Raw genomic sequence first — 19,536 nt, forward strand, 5'->3', positions numbered from 1 at the left:
ACAATTGTGAATAGCATTGAGACAAATATAAGGATACTGAATTTTTTTAAAATTAACAGTCAATTCTCAGGAGCCAGTTCCAGGGATTTGAGGCCTCTGAGATTTGAGGAGGAGTCCAGGTCTCTTCATTTCAGTCCAGCATCACCTCCAGGGGAACGAACTCAGTGTAGTCACAGGAGCATCAGCTTGACCTTGGCTGAGGTCCCACGAAAAGGATGATTTCTGAAGACACTAGGCCCGTGTGTTATGGCAGCCCCAGGGGCCTGAGGAAAATTTGTTGGATGTCTTCTGAAAAGATATTCAAAGAAAAAAAGATTTTTATCTGACTGTTGTAAGTCAAAACCCCTGTCAATAATGTGTGTGTGGTATGTGGAGAAAATGCATAGAAGGATGGCACATGCCAGGCAGCTGGGAAAACAAGCTCCTGCTGGCAATGGGAAGCCGCGCTGAGGACACGGGTTGCAGGACTTCCGGTCCAGGCATGGAATCTGCCAGGTGGCGGGAGATGCATTGTGATGGTCATTGACAGGATATCTCACTGCAGGTTGTATACTGGCGGGAGATGCATTGTGATAGTTGACAGGATATCTCACTGTAGGTTGTATACTGGCAGGAGATGCATTGTGATGTTTATTGACAGGATATCTCACTGCAGGTTGTATACTGGCGAGAGATGCATTGTGATGGTTATTGACAGGATATCTCACTGCAGGTTGTATACTGGCGAGAGATGCATTGTGATAGTTGACAGGATATCTCACTGCAGGTTGTATACTGGTGGGAGATGCATTGTGATGGTTGACAGGATATCTCACTGCAGGTTGTATACTGGTGGGAGATGCATTGTGATGGTTGTTGACAGGATATCTCACTGCAGGTTGTATACTGGTGGGAGATGCATTGTGATGGTTGTTGACAGGATATCTCACTGCAGGTTGTATACTGGCGAGAGATGCATTGTGATAGTTGACAGGATATCTCACTGCAGGTTGTATACTGGTGGGAGATGCATTGTGATGGTTGTTGACAGGATATCTCACTGCAGGTTATATACTGGCAGGAGATGCATTGTGATGGTTGACAGGATATCTCACTGCAGGTTGTATACTGGAGGGAGATGCATTGTGATGGTTGACAGGATATCTCACTGCAGGTTGTATACTGGTGGGAGATGCATTGTGATAGTTGACAGGATATCTCACTGCAGGTTATATACTGGCAGGAGATGCATTGTGATGGTTATTGACAGGATATCTCACTGCAGGTTGTATACTGGCGGGAGATGCATTGTGATGGTTGTTGACAGGTTATCTCACTGCAGGTTGTATACTGGCAGGAGATGCATTGTGATGGTTGTTGACAGGGTATCTCACTGCAGGTTGTATACTGGCGGGAGATGCATTGTGATGGTTATTGACAGGATATCTCACTGCAGGTTGTATACTGGCAGGAGATGCATTGTGATGTTTATTGACAGGATATCTCACTGCAGGTTGTATACTGGCGGGAGATGCATTGTGATGGTTGACAGGATATCTCACTGCAGGTTGTATACTGGCGGGAGATGCATTGTGATGGTTGACAGGATATCTCACTGCAGGTTGTATACTGGTGGAAGAGATGCATTGTGATGGTTGTTGACAGGGTAGCTCACTGCAGGTTGTATACTGGTGGAAGAGATGCATTGTGATGGTTGTTGACAGGATATCTCACTGCAGGTTGTATACTGGCAGGAGATGCATTGTGATGGTTGTTGACAGGATATCTCACTGCAGGTTATATACTGGCAGGAGATGCATTGTGATGGTTATTGACAGGATATCTCACTGCAGGTTGTATACTGGAGGGAGATGCATTGTGATGGTTATTGACAGGATATCTCACTGCAGGTTGTATACTGGTGGGAGATGCATTGTGATGGTTGTTGACAGGACAGCTCAATGCAGGTTGTATCCATTACAAGATGAGTAGGTGTCCACTTTGAAAGGTCTAACTATCCACTCATGCTACTAAGCTTTCTGAGGCCCCAAAGAATATAATTGGCTCTTTTCACTCAGCATACATTTTCCAGATTTATTCACATTGCATCATAGGTTGGAATCCTGTTTCTTTTTATTGACAAGTAAAATTCCATTGTATGAACATCCTACATTTGGCTTTTCATTCCTTATTGACAGGCATCTGGGCTGCTTTTGTTATGTAGCTAACATGCTATTACAGCTGTCTTTTAATCCGTCCTCTTGTAACAACATGTTTTCAACGTCTCTTGGTTATACCTCTAGCTGTAGATCTGCTTGGTCCTGCGGCAACTGTTTGATCATTTGAAGGATGACTGGTCTGCTTTCAAAGTGGCTGTACTGTTACTTTCCAGCAGAATTTAACTTTTATAGGAGCTAGAGAACAGCTTGCAGCATTAGGCAGGTGTGTTGAGAGAGAGCAGAGGGTACTGAGCAGGGCATCACACCTGCTTGTGAGCGGACCCATCTAGCCCAGGAACACTCAGGAACACTCTGCCAACCTCATATCTGCATTAGACTAAGAAGTGGAGCTGTGCTGTGTGCATTCCACTCAAGTGCCCTTGACCCCATGCCATGTGAGTCGAGGATATTGGATATCTTAGTACATTAGGAGGAAACACAGCCCTCGGGCAGATTCTGGGCACTCCTGTTCCTGGCTTGCTCCCTCACCCTTTTCACCCCACTTGCTAAGTGGTAGGGATTATTCCGTGTGAATGCTAAGCTGGAGCTGATGACTGGAATTTGCTTCCATGTTTTCTTGTCAATATCAGTACCCAAGCCCCATGCCAGGGTCCAGTCTAGGCAGATGGAGGGGAACGGACCTCACCGTGGTGTAACTGAATTCCCACAGCGAGGCTGCTGCATTCCTTTCTAAGCCTCTATGATCATGTCTGGAAGCTGGGTTTTCACTGTTCTCCCTGGCTTTGCCTCCTAGGTAACAATTGCATGTGATGCAGTGCTCAGCTCAAAGTCGCCTTATAGGAAGCAGGATCCAGACACGTGGGAGAATGAACTGCCAGTATCGAAGTATGCCAGCAATCTGGCCCAGCTGGACAACGGGGTCAGGATTCCTCCCAGGTGAGAGTCTGCTAGAAAAATGGAACTTTAGCCCCCCCCCCCCAAATTGGTCAAAGCAACATCTGATTTTCTACTTTTTCTCTGAATTATGAGTTTTAAATATTTTCTTAGCAGATGCCTTTTATTACAAATCCAATAAAAACTGGAAATTGTTCATAGAAATAAGTCAGACTCTGAAAGACAAAGTCTGTTTTCTCTCATATACATATTTAGATTTAAATTTATTTAAGTGTTTACACACATATACACATTTGCACATTTGTGTATGTGCAGATCATGAAACTTGAAAGGGGGTCATGATGGCAGGAAGAGATCTGAAGTGATGGAGTAAAAGGGGACAATAGAACCCACGGGATATGAAAGCAGAGGGGAGAAGTGTGGGCATGAGGGGGGCTGTGGAGGAAGACTTATTAGAACAAACTATAATGATCCACGTGCATGGAATGTCATAATGAGACCCACCATTTTGCATGCTAACTTTAAAAATTGTTTTACAAAAGAAAGAAAAAAAAACCCAACAAAGATAAAAACCTCTTCCTGAACGTACCTAGACCTTTACAGTGGTGCTGAGTGCTCTCGGCCCTAAACCTAAGCCCAGGTCCTGCCCTGCAGCAAAGCTGGTGTTTGCACACATTTGCAGCTCTGTGCAGGGATGTTGCACTTGGCAGCAACAGCTGCGCAGTGCGTGGGATGGTCAGACATGCCAGTTGAAGCTGTTGTCCTCTGGGACCTCACGCTGGCAGTGGAGTGGGTGAATCAACACTCGGCCCCTTCCCGCTTGGGGAACACTTATCCCCTGCAGTTCCTCATCAGGCCTGAGCTCAGGCCCCGTAGTGGTCATGGTCACTTGGTGACATCTTGTGCTGGCTTCTGCCTTTTCTTACTTGTCCCCATTCTGCTGGGTTCAGCTCCCACACATCCAGATCGATGTGTCTGAGTTCATTCTCAGGGGTCTGACTTGAAGCAATATTGGGCTGTCTCCAGCAGGCCAGAGTGCTCAGTGGGATTCAGCAGCATCTCTGAAGGCAGATGTCAGGGGGAAAGAACAGATGGTGCTTAGGAATATGTCCAGTTTCATTGACCCATGACCACACTGCTGTCTGTTTTAAGAAAGTAGTTTTGTAGAAGGCACATCACCTCTGGACCTCAGTTTCTCCCTCTGTAGAATTTTCTAGAATTAGATGATAGGACTTTCTGCTAGCCATTTGACCCGTAACTGGCATTTAGTGTTCAGTTTGGGTGACTTATTTTCTTAATTTAGAATTGTAGTGTAGTAGGGTACGTCAGTCATCTTTTATAGCAAACGCTTGAGCTAGATCAGCCATTAATGGAGGGAAGTTGGTCTTGGCTCATGGTTGGCAGCATCACTCATGGTTAGTTGGCCATTGCTTTTAGTCAGTGGTGATACAGTGTATCAGGTAGGGTATCTGCGGTGGCACAGGCTGTTTAGCTCATGGTGGAGTGAAAGGAGAGAGGAGGGGGTCCTGAGCTCTAATGTGCCCTTTGAAAGTATTTCCCAATGGGTGCTGGAGAGGTGGCTCGGCAGTTAAGAGCACTTACTGCTCTTGCAGAGGACCTGGGTTTGGTTCCCGGCACCTACATGGAGGCTTAAAACCATCTAGCTCCAGTTCTAGGGGATCTTGTGCCTTCTTGGGTCTCCACTGGCACCAGCACATACACAGTGCACTTACATGTGGGTAAACACATGAGCGTCTTCGTACTTTGTGATAGAATGGGCCCAATCTTGTAGACACAACCACTATGAATTCAAGAGGGCAGTGGCTGTGTCGTGCCTAGAAGACAGTGTTCCACAACACTCCACCTCTCATATTCTTTCTGCAGTATTCTGAGCCCTAGGGGAGGTGATGTAGAAGTCCCATGTATGGCTGAGCATTCAAAAGCCTCTTGTTTTCAGCATGTTGACCAGTTATTAGTCTCTGTAGTCCCCGCTGCCCATTGCAAAGAGAAACCCCTTTGACCAAAGCCGACTGTACCAATGATCTCCAACCCCAAATGTAAATGTTGAGACAACTGTTTTACAGGTACATTATGTCCACTTGCAAACTATGCTGGCTTCATAATGCCATACTGAGGACCGTGCCTTTAATGTACAGGTCTTCCTGGGACATGCCCACGTTGGATTACAGCATAGTTTTAATCCACGTCAGTTTTACCGTGTATGGGTAATGTTTTGGAAATGTCGTCCACATGGGATCCTCCACATTTGCACTTTGTTTAGGAGCCACTGTCCTGTAAGTGGGAGTTTGGAGGACATGACCTCTTTCTTGCCCTTCATATCATGTGCCACTTTTTTAAAGAGCCATGCCGGAGGTGCTGATAGTCTCTGGCTCAGTCTGGGAGGCAGGCAGGGCACTGGATGGATGGTCCTGTGCTCTGGATGGGGAGCAGTACTGTCCTGGGGTGAGAACCCGGTGCTGCCTGTAGGAGATGCTGTTCATTTTTCACACGTCAGTGTTTTTCTGATGTGCTAGCTGTTCTCACTGTTCTCTGGTGCCTTTCTAGCGGCTGGAAGTGTGCCCGGTGTGACCTGCGGGAGAACCTCTGGCTGAATCTGACTGACGGCTCTGTTCTGTGTGGGAAGTGGTTTTTTGACAGCTCAGGGGGCAATGGCCATGCACTGGAGCATTACAGAGACATGGGCTATCCTCTGGCCGTGAAGCTGGGCACCATCACACCCGATGGGGCAGGTGAGTGTGGCTTTGCGTGACTGGCATCTCACATTTATCAGCACAGGTCTGAGACCTGACCTTTGCCTCTCATTAATTGTGGTATGAGTGCTTGAGATTCCTCATCCTGGGGACGTTGATGGAGCTTCTCTTGTGTTTGTTCACGAGCGTAACACCTTTAGTCCAGCGGTGTTCAGTAAGGTGTGAGTAAAATTAACTGCTGTTTTTTATCTCATGGCTGTGGGGACCCGAGCAGGAAAATGGATCTAGGGAGTGAATGTGCATATTGAATCCTCTGTTAAGATGGCGGAAGACAACACTAGAATTCACTGTGGACATTATTAGTACCATTCAGGGATGAGTGATATATGAGAAATCAGTGGGGCTGTAGAGGTACCTGGCTCAGTGGTAAAGACAATGCATCCAAACCTGACAAGCTGATTACTGAACAGTTTGATCCCGAGACTCACATGGCGGAAGGAGAAAGACAACTCCTACATGTTGTCCACTGATTTCCATGTGTGCTGTGGCATGCAAGAGTGTGTACCTGCAGATGCATGCGTGTGTGTGTGTGTGTGTGTGTGTGTGTGTGTGTGTGTGAATAAAGAGATAGATAAAAATGTGAAAATAAAATCAATAAACAGAAACATTTTCCTGTGCTTCGAGCCCCAGCAGTGATGATTCTCATACCTTCAGAAGGTTCAGCTCCCCAGACAGCCAGCTGTGTTGTCCCTCTCTGCTCTCAATCCATCTTCTCTAAATGGTTGGCTTTGGACCACATCTGTACACCGCATTCATCCCTCCCACCATTTTGTGATGGAAAAGGGAAGTAATACCAGGTCAAGACACAAAACTTAAACACTGAGCAGTGGTCATGAGGACCTGTCATCTTGCCATCTTGGAAACAGTTTTTAACCTCACATCTAGAGCAGCAATCAGCCCTGGTGTCTCCATCTTTTCAGCTTTTATGTCTCTTTCCTCTCTGTTCTAAGCTGTGATGATGTCTGTCTGTAGAAGAGTAAAGACGCCTGTCTTCTCTCTTTCCTCTTTGTGGTTTCTTGTGATGAGTTAGTTTGTCTCAGAGTTCATTGGCCAAAGTCTTCCTACTCAAGAGTTGGTCTTCAAGTTTTCCATCACAAAATGGTGGGAGGGATTCTTTTGTTTTACATTTTGGAGAATTTTCCTACATCCAGATTTCATAGAATGGTGGTATTATTATTATTATTATTTATTTTTTTTTTTTTGAGACAGTCTCACTGTATATCTGGATGGCCTCAGACTCACTATGTAGTTAGACTGGCCTCGGACTTGTCATTCTCATCAGGGAATTATTTAAACTCATAATTTGAACAGAGAAAAGTAGTTGCAAAAGTATGAGTTGCGGGTATGAAACATTTTCCTTCCAAGTGAATGGCTCTGTAAACCAACTCTTATTCTGAGTGTTCTGGGATTTAAAGAGAAATTCAGGCCATGCATTGGGGGGTCCACACTGCAATGATACCGATACGTGATGGCCAACACTGTAACAATACCGCCTGATGGGTAATGAGAACTCAATAATGAGGAAACCAGATACAGAAAGCTTTCTCTGTGTTCTTTAGGGGTTACAGAAAGATGTGCAATTCAGGAATTTGTGATGATTTGAATGAGAAATATCTCCTGTAGGCTCATGAACGTGAACACTTGATCCTCTGTTGCTGGCGCTGTTTGGGGAGGTTATGGAACTTTTAGAACACAAGTCTTGCTAGAGGAAGTGTGTCACTGGTGGTGGGCTTTGAAAGTTTATATAGCCTTCCTTTACTTCCAGTTCACTCTTGTTACTTCCTCTGTGAGGTTGAGATGTGATCTCTCAGTTTTCTACTCTGCACACCTGTTGCCATGCCTCCCTACCATTATAGATTAGCCTTATGGAACCATAAATCCAAATAAACTCTTCCTTCTATAAGTTGCCTTGATCATGATATTTTATCATTACTAAAAAGCAATTACTGCAAGAAGAGAACATTACAGTTTAGACTTTCCTATGTTATGTGCCGTATTGGGCAGTGTTTTGTAGAGCCATGACTTAGGGTTATTATTGCTGCAATGAAACACTGTGACCAAAAGCAAATTGGAGAGAAAAGGGTTAATTTCGCTTATGTTTCCATATCACTGTTCATCACTGAAGGAAGTCAGGACAGGAACTTAAGCAGGGCAGGAACCTAGAGGGAGGAATTGATGCAGAGGTCATGGAGGGATGCTGCTTACTGGCTTGCTCTTCATGGCTTGCTTAGCCTGCTTTCTTATAGAAGCCAGGACCACCTGCTCAGTGATGGCACCACCCACAATGGGCTGAGCCCTCACACATCAATCATTAATTAAGAAAACACCCTAAAGGCTTGCCTACAGCTTGATATTATGGAGGCATTTTCTTAGTTGAAGTTTCTTTCTCTCTGATGGCTCTAGCTTTTGTCAAGTAGACAAAATTAGTCAGTGGAGACCAGTATATAAGAAACTCAGTTCTCAGAACAACCTGACTGTGATGGTTTCTCTCGTCAACTTGACAGGACCTAAAATCACCTATGACGTATTTGTGAGGGGTTTCCAGCTTGGGTTAATTTACTGGGAAGACTGACCCTGAATGGGACCACCCCACAGGTCCCAAACTACAGAATAAGGAGAAAGCAGGCTGAGCGGAAGCATTCATCCCTGTCTGCTTCCTGAGTGCGGATGCCACATGACCAGCTGTCTCACATGCCTGCTGCCTTGACTCCCTCACCCTAGTGGAAACATACCCTCGAATTGTGATAAAAATAAATCTTTCCTCCTTAGGTCACCTGTGTCAGGTGTTCTGTCACAGTAGCGACAGCATCAACACTTCACCTAGCTACAAATGTGGGTTGTTTACAATTCTAATGTGTAGCAGGGGATCCCAAGGAGCATAGCCTCTGGCTTGGATTCCAGAGTGTTCAAAGCACCTAGGCTTTGAACTGCCTTGTGTGGTTACCTTTTTTTACTGATACCTTTTGTTTGAAGTGTTTGAACCTTAGCCAAATTCTTCCTGAAGGATTCAAGGCCTTAGTGAGGAGAGCACTTGGAAAACCGAGAGTTCTTGTGACTGAGAATTGCTCAGGTATTTGGTTCCTTCAGGACTCCAGGTAAGAGGTTTTGGTTCGTGCAAACTGACTTGCTAAGGTGTAAATTATGTAACAAAAAAGGCTTTTTGTGAAGCAATGGGCAGTGAGTTCACCAGAAGCTGGCACCCTTGCTGCTCTGCTGCTGGGGGATGTCTTTCTGTATGCTGTGAATATATGTTGTTCCCATTGGTTAATAAATAATTAACTGCTTTAGCCTATGGCAAGGCAGCTTAGAGGCAGGCAGGAAAGGAGAGAAACAGGAAAGAGAAAGTCGGAATCTGGGCAGATGCAAGCCAGCTGCCCAAGGAGCAACATGTAATGGGATGCAGGTAAAGTCATGGAACATGTGGCAAAACATAGATTAGTAGAACAGGTTAGTTTAAGATATAAGAGCTAGCTAGCAAGAGGCCTGCCATAGATCATACAGTTTGCAAATAATATAAGCCTCTGAATGATTATTTTATAAGCAGCCGTGGGACTGTGAGGCCTGGCAGGATTGGAGAAAACCTTCTGACTACATTTGGCACCCAACATGGGGCACGAACTCAGGACCCTCAGATTAAGAGTCTTACACTCTACTGACTGAGCCAAAATTCACCCTGGAGTGACCCTAACTCTTCCACGGACCTGCACAAAACAGAATACCCACACTAATAGTTTGAAGTAAGGGTTATGCCTCACTCATCTTTGGATTCTGCACAAAATCTTAGGCATATTAGGCAAAAATATTTTTGTTAACCAACTGGTAAATAAGTATTTAAATAAATAATTAGCTTCTGTTTGTGTGTCTGTCATGATAACACAGGTTAATTCTCTTTCCTGTGTATCTTTTAAATTTATTTATTTAGCGTGTGTGTATATGTGTGCATGTGTGTTGAGACTAGAGGTCATCCTTGAGCATGGTTCTTTAGGCTCCGCTGCTGTTTTTTGAGACATGGCCTCTCTTTGGCCTGGAGCATGCTGATTGGGCCAGGCTGCTGGCCTGTGAACTCAGTCATCTACCTGTTTCTTCCTCTCCTCTGTTGGGATTACAGCTCCATGTCACCATGCTTGGTTTTTTTTTACGTGTATCTGAGGATCAAACTCAGATCCTCATGCTTGTGTGGAAAACACTCTACTGGCTAAGACATCTTCCCAGCCCCAAGATTCTCTTTTAAAGTTGTCATCATTTCAGTTACACTAGAGTTGTAACTAGAGAGACATCATTTCTCACACACTAGAGGTGTATGAGAACACCCCTTCCCATAAATCCTGGATGACTTTGGGTGTAATGAGTCTTTCTCTGTTCCACTAGCCAGCTCCCAAATAATGACACGGAGACTTGTTCATTATGAAAGCTTGGCCTTAGCTTAGGCTTGTTTTTAACCAGGTCTTATAACTTAAATTAACTCATTTTTATTAATCTATATTCTGTCATGTACTGCCCATCCTGCTTCCCCTGTGTCTTCTCCAGTCTCTGGCTTTCTTCTTCTCCGAGTCCTTTCTGTCCCCAATAGTCCCTCCTAACCTCTTCCTAGCTATTGGCTGTTCTGCTTTTTATTACACCAATCACAGCAATACATTTTCACACAGTACACAAATATCCTACAACATTTGGGGATCATTAAAAATCTTTGCTGATCTGCCATGTTACTTGAATTTGCTTTTCTACTGAGGTCAAACAGTTTTCATTATATTATTTATTTGATTTTTTTTTTTGAGGTAAGGTCTTATGTAACCCTGGCTAACATTGAACTCCTGACCATCCTGCCTCTAAATTTGAGTGCTGGAATTACAGGCATGTACCACATACCTAGCTTTTCATTATATTCTTGGCTACTTGTGTTTTTTTTTTTTTTTTCTTGAAAATTTTAGAGTATCTTTTTTTTTTTTTTTTTTTTTTTTTTTTTTTTTTTCCCCAATATGAGGTCTTGGTTGTATATATAGCCCAGGCTGGCCATGAACTCACTCAGTAGCCCAGGAAGTCCTGAACTTGTGATCTTCCTAGTCTTCAATTATAGATTGTAACATGAATCTTAAAAGGTCTTATTAATAAAAACAAACCTGGTGCCAGTTGTTGGGGTGAATGCTGGAAGATCATAGAAGCAGAACAAGTCACAGCCACCTCACCTTGCCAATTCCTCAGCTGATCCTGTTTCCTCAGACTGGGAGCCTCTGTGTCCTCATCTGAATGGATCTCAGCTGAACTGCTGCTCAAAAGTCTCAAGCTTAACAAGGTTCTAGTTCCTGGTCCTCATGCCTTATATACCTTCCTGCTTCCTGCCATCACTTCCTGGGATTAAAGGTGTGTGTCATCATGCCTGGCTGTTTCCAGTGTGGCTTTGAACTCACAGAGATCCCAATGGATCTCTGCCTCCAGAATGCTAAGATTAAAGGTGTGAGTGCCACCATTTTCTGGCCTCTATGTCTGTCTAGTGGCTATTCTGTTCTCTGAACCCAGATAAGTTTATTAGGATGCACAATATATTGGGGCAACACAGTATCACCACAATAGATATAGGCTGCCACAGGTAGCATCTTAGGGTCTTTTCTTATCAGTGTGTGTGTGTGTGTGTGTGTGTGTGTGTGTGTGTGTGTGTGTATATATATATATATATATATATATATATATATATATATGTATTTTTATTAGGTTTTATGGATTCTTTCTATTATTATCTGTCATAGCTGTTGTAAAGGTGGAGTACTGGAGAACTTTGAGGGTTGGTCTTACAGGGCAGCCAAGGTCATTTGAATACATGCTCTTAAGTCTTTCATGTAGAGTCCAATACTCTGGGGAGTGCAGCAAGCCTCTTGTGTGCCCCACATGAGACTTTCTGAATTCATACTTTAGGAAAAGGATCAGCCTTTGATTTCTTGTGTTTGTTGTATGTCAGTATGTTGTATGTCCCTTGGGGGATTGAACAGCCCTTTCACAGGGGTCCCCTAAGACCATCAGAAAACACAGATATTGACATTATGATTTATAACAGTAGCAAAATTACAGTTGTAAAGTAGCAATGGAATAATTTTATGGTTGGGAGTCACCACCACATGAGGAACTGTATTGAAGGGCCATAGCTTTAGGAAGGCTGAGAACCACTGCTGTGTGGTGTTGGTTTAGGCCACAGCTTTAGGAAGGCTGAGAACCCCTGCTGTGTGGTTTTGGTTTGGGTCACAGCTTTAGGAAGGCTGAGAACACCTGCTGTGTGGTGTTGGTTTGGGTCACAGCTTTAGGAAGGCTGAGAACCCCTGCTGTGTGGTGTTGGTTTGGGTCACAGCTTTAGGAAGGCTGAGAACCACTGCTATGTGGTGTTGGTTTGGGTCACAGCTTTAGGAAGGCTGAGAACCCCTGCTGTGTGGTGCTGGTTTTCCTAAAGTCTTTGTTCAGTCTCTTGATTATTTCCTGTTAGTTGTTGGTTGCAGCAATCAATGCTTGTTCTCTTGCATCTTTTTAATAGGTGGTTTCCCCTTATATCTTTTTAAATAGATGGTTAGCTTCAACTTTCTACTTCTTTACAAGCCAAATACATTCCTAACAATGTAGGTTTCTTTAAGGGTTCAGTATTGAGCCTTTAGGATGTTGAAGCATGGAAGAAGACATGGTGCCTACTGTGTGGGATTTGGGATACACTCTGGGGCAGATAATTCTGCTGCGGGACAGGGTAACTGAGGAATGGTTTTCTCCACTCAATAGGTCCCTCAGGCTAATTTGTGAAAAAGACAGTCTCAAAGTCAGGACATTTGTTTTTTTTTAGGTCATAATGAGAACCACTACTGCAAATCTGTGGGCTGTTTATGTCAACTCAACCAGTACATTCTTTCCCTGTGGGAGCTGAATTATATTTAGAAGATTGCTAGGTGGACATGGAATCTAAGGTTGTGTATTCAAATATCCAGTGGTATCCTGGTCGGTCCACCCTGGTTCCTTTCCCAGTGACGTTGTACCTGCTCAGTGAGACCCTCTCCATTCATAAGGCCTCTGCTTAGGGTTTTGTTTTCCCAAGAAGTCCTGACCCGGCAGGGTAGGCCAAAATGATGGCATGTTTCATAAAAATGGACCCCGTATCCAGTTCCACTCTGGGTCCCCATGGGTACAGCACAAACAAAACAAGAACCAAATCACCACACAAACAAACCAAGCTCCCCTGTGTGGGAGGAGACGCCCTCTGGCCAAGCCAGGAGGGTTCTTGTCAGGAAGGGAGTAAGATGAGCTGGAGGTAGGAGAGGGTTGTATTAATCCCGTCATGGAAGCGGCTTGTTTACCTGGGAAGGTACTTCTGTGCCAGGATGACTGCACACAGACAGTCCAGATGCCCAAGGCAGCTGCAAACTGGTTCATCTCACTGGCTGTGCCAGCTGCGTGGCTCCTCACCTGGGCCTTCCTTCTTTGGCTTTTTTCACCCTTGACCTGGACATAAGCTCCCTTCTATCTCTCACAGCCTACAGGGTCGGAATCAAGGCTTTGATGACTTCATATTAGCTTTAACGTGGCCTGTCCTCTTCTGGTGTGCTGGAAGCACCTTGTGCTGGTTCCCAGCGGAGCTGTTACAGGACCCTGTGGCAGTTAGGTTAGTGGGGGTAACGGGGACAGTGAAGCCTGGACAGCATCTCTGTTGCCCTCTGACTCTGCCGTCTGCATAGTAGTCGCTGTAAGGATTTGTGCAGTGAACAAATAGAGGAGAGATGCTCCTCATTGATACCGATTGATGGCTTAGTCTCAGCAGGCCTCCTTTCCTGACTTCAGTGTGGGTTTTGCCTGCCCCGAGGATGGCCATAGGTCGTCAGTACATCCATTTTGTGTTTAGTTTTCTAGTGCTATTGCTGGCACAGCCTCTCATTTCTCTTTTCTGTGGCTGGCAGATGGCCTGAGGGACACAGGTAGCTCTTGATGAGAGGTGTGCCTCTGTGGACCAGCCTGCATTTCCTCGGCCTTTTGTTCCCATAGTATCTGACAGGGTCTCTAAGTTGGGAGGCCAGCAGTGGGACTACCTGGTTCCTTCCCAAGCTTGAGCGCTTCCTTGAGGTTAAGAGCCTGGACCACACAAACGAGCCTTCTCTAATATGGTGTCTGTGGTCCTTCGCCATAGTCCAGCATGACTTCTAGGACTGTTTGGGGATATTAGACTTTACATTCATGAGAGCAAGGACCCTGCTTATTTTACCCGACGTTGTCCCTTCCTGTCTGTGTGTATTTTGTGTTCAGTTGTGTTTGTTGACTGTAATGAATGGGTTAATCAATGTGGCTGAACAAGTTTGTCTAGAGGTCTACGAATCCTAAGAACATATTATGTAAGATAATTGTCCTAGTTGTAGGAATTACTTATAAACTTAAAAACAAAACAAAACAAAAGAATCTCATGTAACTCGAGCAGGCCTCGAACTTTCTATGTAGCTAAGGATGACCTTGAACACCTGAGGCCCTTTTCTATCCTTCCTCCCAAATGCTGTGATTGCAGGTATGTGGCACTAGGTCTGGTCTATGCAGTGCTGAGGAACACACCTAAGGCTTTTTCTTCCTAGGCGAGCGTGCTAGCAACTGAGAGACACTGCCAGGCCATGTGTATATTTTTCAGTTAAAATACTACAATCAATGTGAGAAAATAGAAAAAAGTAAAATAAATCTTTCTGTTCAGGTGACACACGGTTACTGTTTTGGTTATTTCTTACAGATCCTTTTCTTGTTTCACACCTCAGTGCCAGTGTCCATTTCTGCTGCCAGCCTGCTCCTTCACTGTCCTTTGAACCTGTAACATGCTTCTCCCATGCATGGGGCATTTCCACTCTAACCTTCTCCTTTATCTTTTGTGTGGATTGAAACCTCTGGCTCTTTGGCTTATCTTATCCTTGAACTGGAACCGACCAATCAGCTAATACTGAGCACTGTCTGTACTACCCAGAAGCCTCTCCCTGGGCTTCATCACTGCGGTTTCTGACTCAGGTTTTATGCCATGGCAGGGAGTGTGGAAGCATCCTGGCCAGCAATACTTACAAGCTAGGATAGTTCTTGATAGTTCCAAGACGGTTTTGCTAAGCTGAACTGGGAGAGAATGTGAATTTTCCAGTGAAAACCCAGAAGGCAGCAGCACTCACCTCTGAAGACATCTTGTGTCATTTGTACAGATCTTCATAGTTGCCACAGGAGGATTAAGTTCATGTTCAGTTTCTAGTATTGAACTCCCTAAATTGTTTTTGCTATTGACATGAGAAATAACTATCATATTTGACGAAATCATGTGGTATCTTTGGACACTTAGCTACCTGAAGTAGGAAATGGTGTTTTCTTAGTGTAAGAAAACCTGGTAGGTTAAGGACTGCCGGAGGCACTGTAGTTTTCACTTACTTCAGGATCCCGGGGCATTGTCTCTAGGGGTGGGGGTGGGGGTGGGGGTGGGGGTGGGGGTGAGGTTATTCTAGCAGTGTCATTATTTTCTTCTTCTTCTTCTTCTTCTTCTTCTTCTTCTTCTTCTTCTTCTTCTTCTTCTTCTTCTTTTTGGTTTTTTGAGACAGGGTTTCCCTGTGTAGCTTTGCACCTTTCCTGGATCTCACTCTCTAGCCCAGGTTGGCCTTGAACTCACAGAACTCTGCCTGGCTCTGCCTCCTGAGTGCTGGGATTAAAGGCGTGCGCCACCACTGCCCGGCCTTCATTATTTTCTAATAGAGCTGTGACTTAAGCTTTCAAAGTCTCACCGGTTGAAGAAAGTAGAATAGCAGTGCCGTAGGACGGTCATTTTTCACATTCTGCCAAGTATTTGATATTTTCTATTTCTTCTCACTCATTGATTAAAAATGTTAATGTATTTGTTTCAAATTGTTAGTTCAGAAAGCATTTTTCTTTTTAAATTTAAACCTTTTGGAAACTTGTTGTTTCTACTCTTTTCTAGAATCTTGTAGCTGGAGAGTTTTCTCTCCAGGTCCCGCCAAGACCCAACAGTCTGACAGCCCATTTATAAAATAAACACACAGACGCTTATATTACTTATAAACTGTATGGCCGTGGCAGGCTTCTTGTTATCTACTTCTTCTATCTTAAATTAACCCATTTCTATTAATTTATAAGTTGCCACGTGGCTTGTGGCTTACCGGTACCTTACTTCTTGCTTGTCATGGCAGCAGCTGGCTGGTCTCTCTCCTCAGCCTTCCACTTCCCCCAATTCTCTTCTCTTTGTCCTGCCTATACTTCCTGCCTGGCTACTGGCCAATCAGTGTTTTATTTATTACCCAATCAAGCAACACACGTAACATACAGAACATCTCACAACAGAATCTTTTCACTTCCTTTGTGGGTTTTCGGCACTCTTCCTTTACTTCTGTCTTTGTGATAAAGTCTTTTCCTGTTGTGAACCTTTTACCTTTCACACAGAGGCAGTCTCCCTTACGTCTTAGGATCCAGAGATCACCACTCTCTCGAAACTGCCTGAGTTGAATTGGGGATTTCATCTTTTGGTTTTGCTTTCGAGAATACTTGAATTATAGTTAAGCAGACATTGGTGAAGGCTGCTACCCACAATACAAAGTGGAGGGAGAAATCTCTACAACAGCCCATCTGTTTGTGATAGAACGCCAACTCCCTTTGCCACAGTAGGTCAGAGGACCACCCTAGCATCATAGCATCTGCATAGTATCCCTCTGTCAATCCTCCAAGTCCCAAGGAGTAGAAAACTCCTTAGGCAGTGCTGAAGAGACTGTTCTAAAGGATGATGTCTTTATATCTATTTTTCTTTCTTTTAAAAAAAGGTTTGTTTATTTATTATGTATACAATATTCTGCCTGCACGCTAGAAGAGGGCACCAGATCTCATTATAGATGGTTGTGAGCCACCATGTGGTTGCTGGGAATTGAACTCAGGACCTCAGGAAAGAGCAGCCAGCACGCCTAACCTCTGAGCTATCTCTCCAACCTTGTATCTATTTTTCTTAAAGCATTTTATTTTCCAAATTTAGAAGGAAAGAGACTGTGGTTTGGGGTCTCCATTCCTAGAATGTGCCTGGATGGTACCTTACCATCTATAGCCTGAGAAACCTTGAATATGCTGAGATAGAAGGAAGGAGATGGGACAGGAGTGAGGCACTAGGGTTCTGGGCCACATGTGAGATGTGAGGGAATCATTTAGCCTTTATTAGTCTCTCCATGAGACACAGGAAATGTGCATTCTTCTCCCTCCTTGCATTACTCTCTCAGGACAGATAGGGCTCTACAGTGCTTCTGAAACTTTGTGTCTCTGGGGTCTTGTTGGTAATGGAGAGTCTGATTGGGTAAGTCTGGGGTGGAACATTTCCAAGGAGCCCCGACTCATGGTCCACGGTCTGTGCATTTGATGGGGCTTTACCCAAAACATGTTATCCTGTGGGATATTAATATCCCGAGGCCAGACACTGCCCTCGAGCACCAGGGTGCCACAGGGGGAATAACTTTTGAGACTTCCTCAGTCACTTGCCTCCTCAGTACAGGTGTGGGGCCTTTAGGGTAATCATGTGTCCATTTCCCTAGGTTCAGTGTGGACCTCAGAGTGAGCATATCTCTTCAGTCTGGGAGCACATCCCTACCTTTTTAATAGTGTTATGGATGATGGGTTGATCATGTTGCCAACCTCAGTTCTGGTGTGAGTCCCAGGGTGAGCATGCCTGCCTCCTCAGTTCTGATGTGGGCTGCTGGGTGAGTGGCTGTCTTGGGAAGCTGCATGGGTCTGCATTCTCACTTCCATCTCTCACTAGCTCTGTGAATCATAGACACTACGGCAGGAGAGAAGGGCAAAGGGAAAGGAAGGAGATGGCCCAAAGGATAGAGACAGGAGCCCGTCTGACCACATCTCACCGGTGATCCAGCTGCACCTCAGGGCCTGTGTATCCCCTGGCTACTCCAAGGGTCTTCTGCCCTGGCAGATGGCTGTCACCCTCTCCCCACCCCTTTTCGCCCTGCTTCCCAGCCTTAGAATTATGCCCTCATGGGTACTGGTTATAAAGCCCAATGGTTAGGTCTTCATATTCATCTCATTTTAAGTTATCTTACCTTCAGCTATTTCTCCCCACTTAGCTTTAGAAAACCCATTTTTTCTTAAGTCTTTGAGACTTTCTAGAGAATTGATGTGTGTTTATAAAATATGTGTATTTATTACATCTATTTTTTGTGGTCTGCTCTTTGGTACACCCAGCCCCCCCCGTAGGCTTAGTGTGCCTGGATGTCATGTACAGACCTTAGCGCTGTTTTCTCTTCACCCTCCAGATGTTTATTCTTTTCAAGAAGAGGGACCTGTTTTGGATCCTCATTTGGCCAAACACTTAGCACACTTCGGGATCGACATGCTTCATGCGAACAGGGTGAGAAAATTTTTGTCTCTAATTCTACGCTGTGTCTGTGATGGGTGTGTGTGTGGGGGGACATCTCTAGTTTATTTAATATAGAATTCTACTGAAGTGCATCTTTACTTTATAGTTTTAATTGTTGCATTAGTTTGCTGAATTAGTTGAATTTTCTAAAAGGAATGAGGGCTGCTGGGTAGTGGGTGGAGTAAACGGTTGTAAACCTTGTAAACTTTGCTTCTCATTTGTTCTAACTTGATGCCATTCCACGATGATGGAGCAGTTTTGCCTGTGAGGCCTGTGGTGTGAAGTTGTGTTTGCTCCCCTGCTGGGCCAGCACTCTGTATGCTCTCATGCTGCTGGGCTCTTTCTCATTAATGCCCATCTTTTCACTTCCTCACCCTTTCCTTTCTTCCCTCTCTCAGATGGTTCCCTTTCTCCTCCCTCTCCCCCTTATCTGCCTTTTTTGTTTACTGCAGGTCCTTGGTCATCCCCTTGTCTTGCTACCTGAGTTTTGTTTGTTTGTTTACTTTAGTTTTTGTGAGCATCTCATGCAGCCTTGCCTGGCCTCCCACTGTGTAGCTGAAAGTGACCTTGAACTTCTGATCTTCCTGCCTTACCTCATGAGTTCTGGGATTACAAGTGTGCACCACGCCCAGGTTATGTGGTGCTGTGTAATTGGCTGTTTTATTTATTCTTTACTCTTTTGACTCTTTTGGGGGGCCTGCAACCCAGCTCCCAAATAAATACACACATGGAGTCTTATTCTTTCTTATGAATGCCTGGCCTTAGCTTTGCTTGTTCCTAGCTAGCTTTTCTTAACTTAAATTACCCCATCTACGTTTTGCCTCTGGGCTTTTTCCTTTCCCTATTTCTGTATATCTTTACTTCTTATTTCGTGTCTGGCTATGTGGCTGGGTGGCTGGCCCCTTCTTTTCTTGCTCCTTCATCCTCTCTCCCCAGATTTCTCCTCCTATTTATTCTTTCTGCCTGCCAGCCCTGCCTACCTTTTCTCCTGCCTTGCTGTTGGCCATTCAGCTCTTTATTAGTCCAATCAGGTGTTTTAGACAGGCAAAGTAACACAGCTTCACAGAGATAAAAAAAAAAATGCAACATAAAAGAATGCAACACATCTTTGCATCATTAAACATATGTTCCACAGCATAGACAAATGTAACACATCTTAAAATAATATTCTACAGTAGTGCTGGGGATGGAACCTAGGACTTCATTCATGCTCTGCAAGTGTTTGAGCTGCATCCTTCATGTGTTGACTTCTTTTTTTATATGCCTCCTATCTCTTTCCTTCTTGTTCTTTCTCTTTCCTGAAAAAACTAAGCAAAACAAAACAAACAAAAAC

At 44.5% G+C, this 19,536-nt stretch overlaps 1 protein-coding gene across 1 annotated transcript in view; it reads left to right on the plus strand.

The window, feature by feature from the left end:
- The window catches only part of Usp13 (ubiquitin specific peptidase 13), a 118,320-nt gene that overhangs the window by 43,131 nt on the left and 55,653 nt on the right, over positions 1 to 19,536 (plus strand). The window contains exons 5-7 of the mRNA XM_059265342.1: positions 2,953 to 3,095; positions 5,619 to 5,803; positions 18,100 to 18,194. Coding sequence (XP_059121325.1) covers positions 2,953 to 3,095; positions 5,619 to 5,803; positions 18,100 to 18,194 — 423 coding nt within the window. The remainder of the gene's footprint in view (positions 1 to 2,952; positions 3,096 to 5,618; positions 5,804 to 18,099; positions 18,195 to 19,536) is intronic.

The sequence above is a fragment of the Peromyscus eremicus genome, chromosome 6, assembly GCF_949786415.1.
Source record: "Peromyscus eremicus chromosome 6, PerEre_H2_v1, whole genome shotgun sequence".
Taxonomy (NCBI): Eukaryota; Metazoa; Chordata; class Mammalia; order Rodentia; family Cricetidae; genus Peromyscus; species Peromyscus eremicus.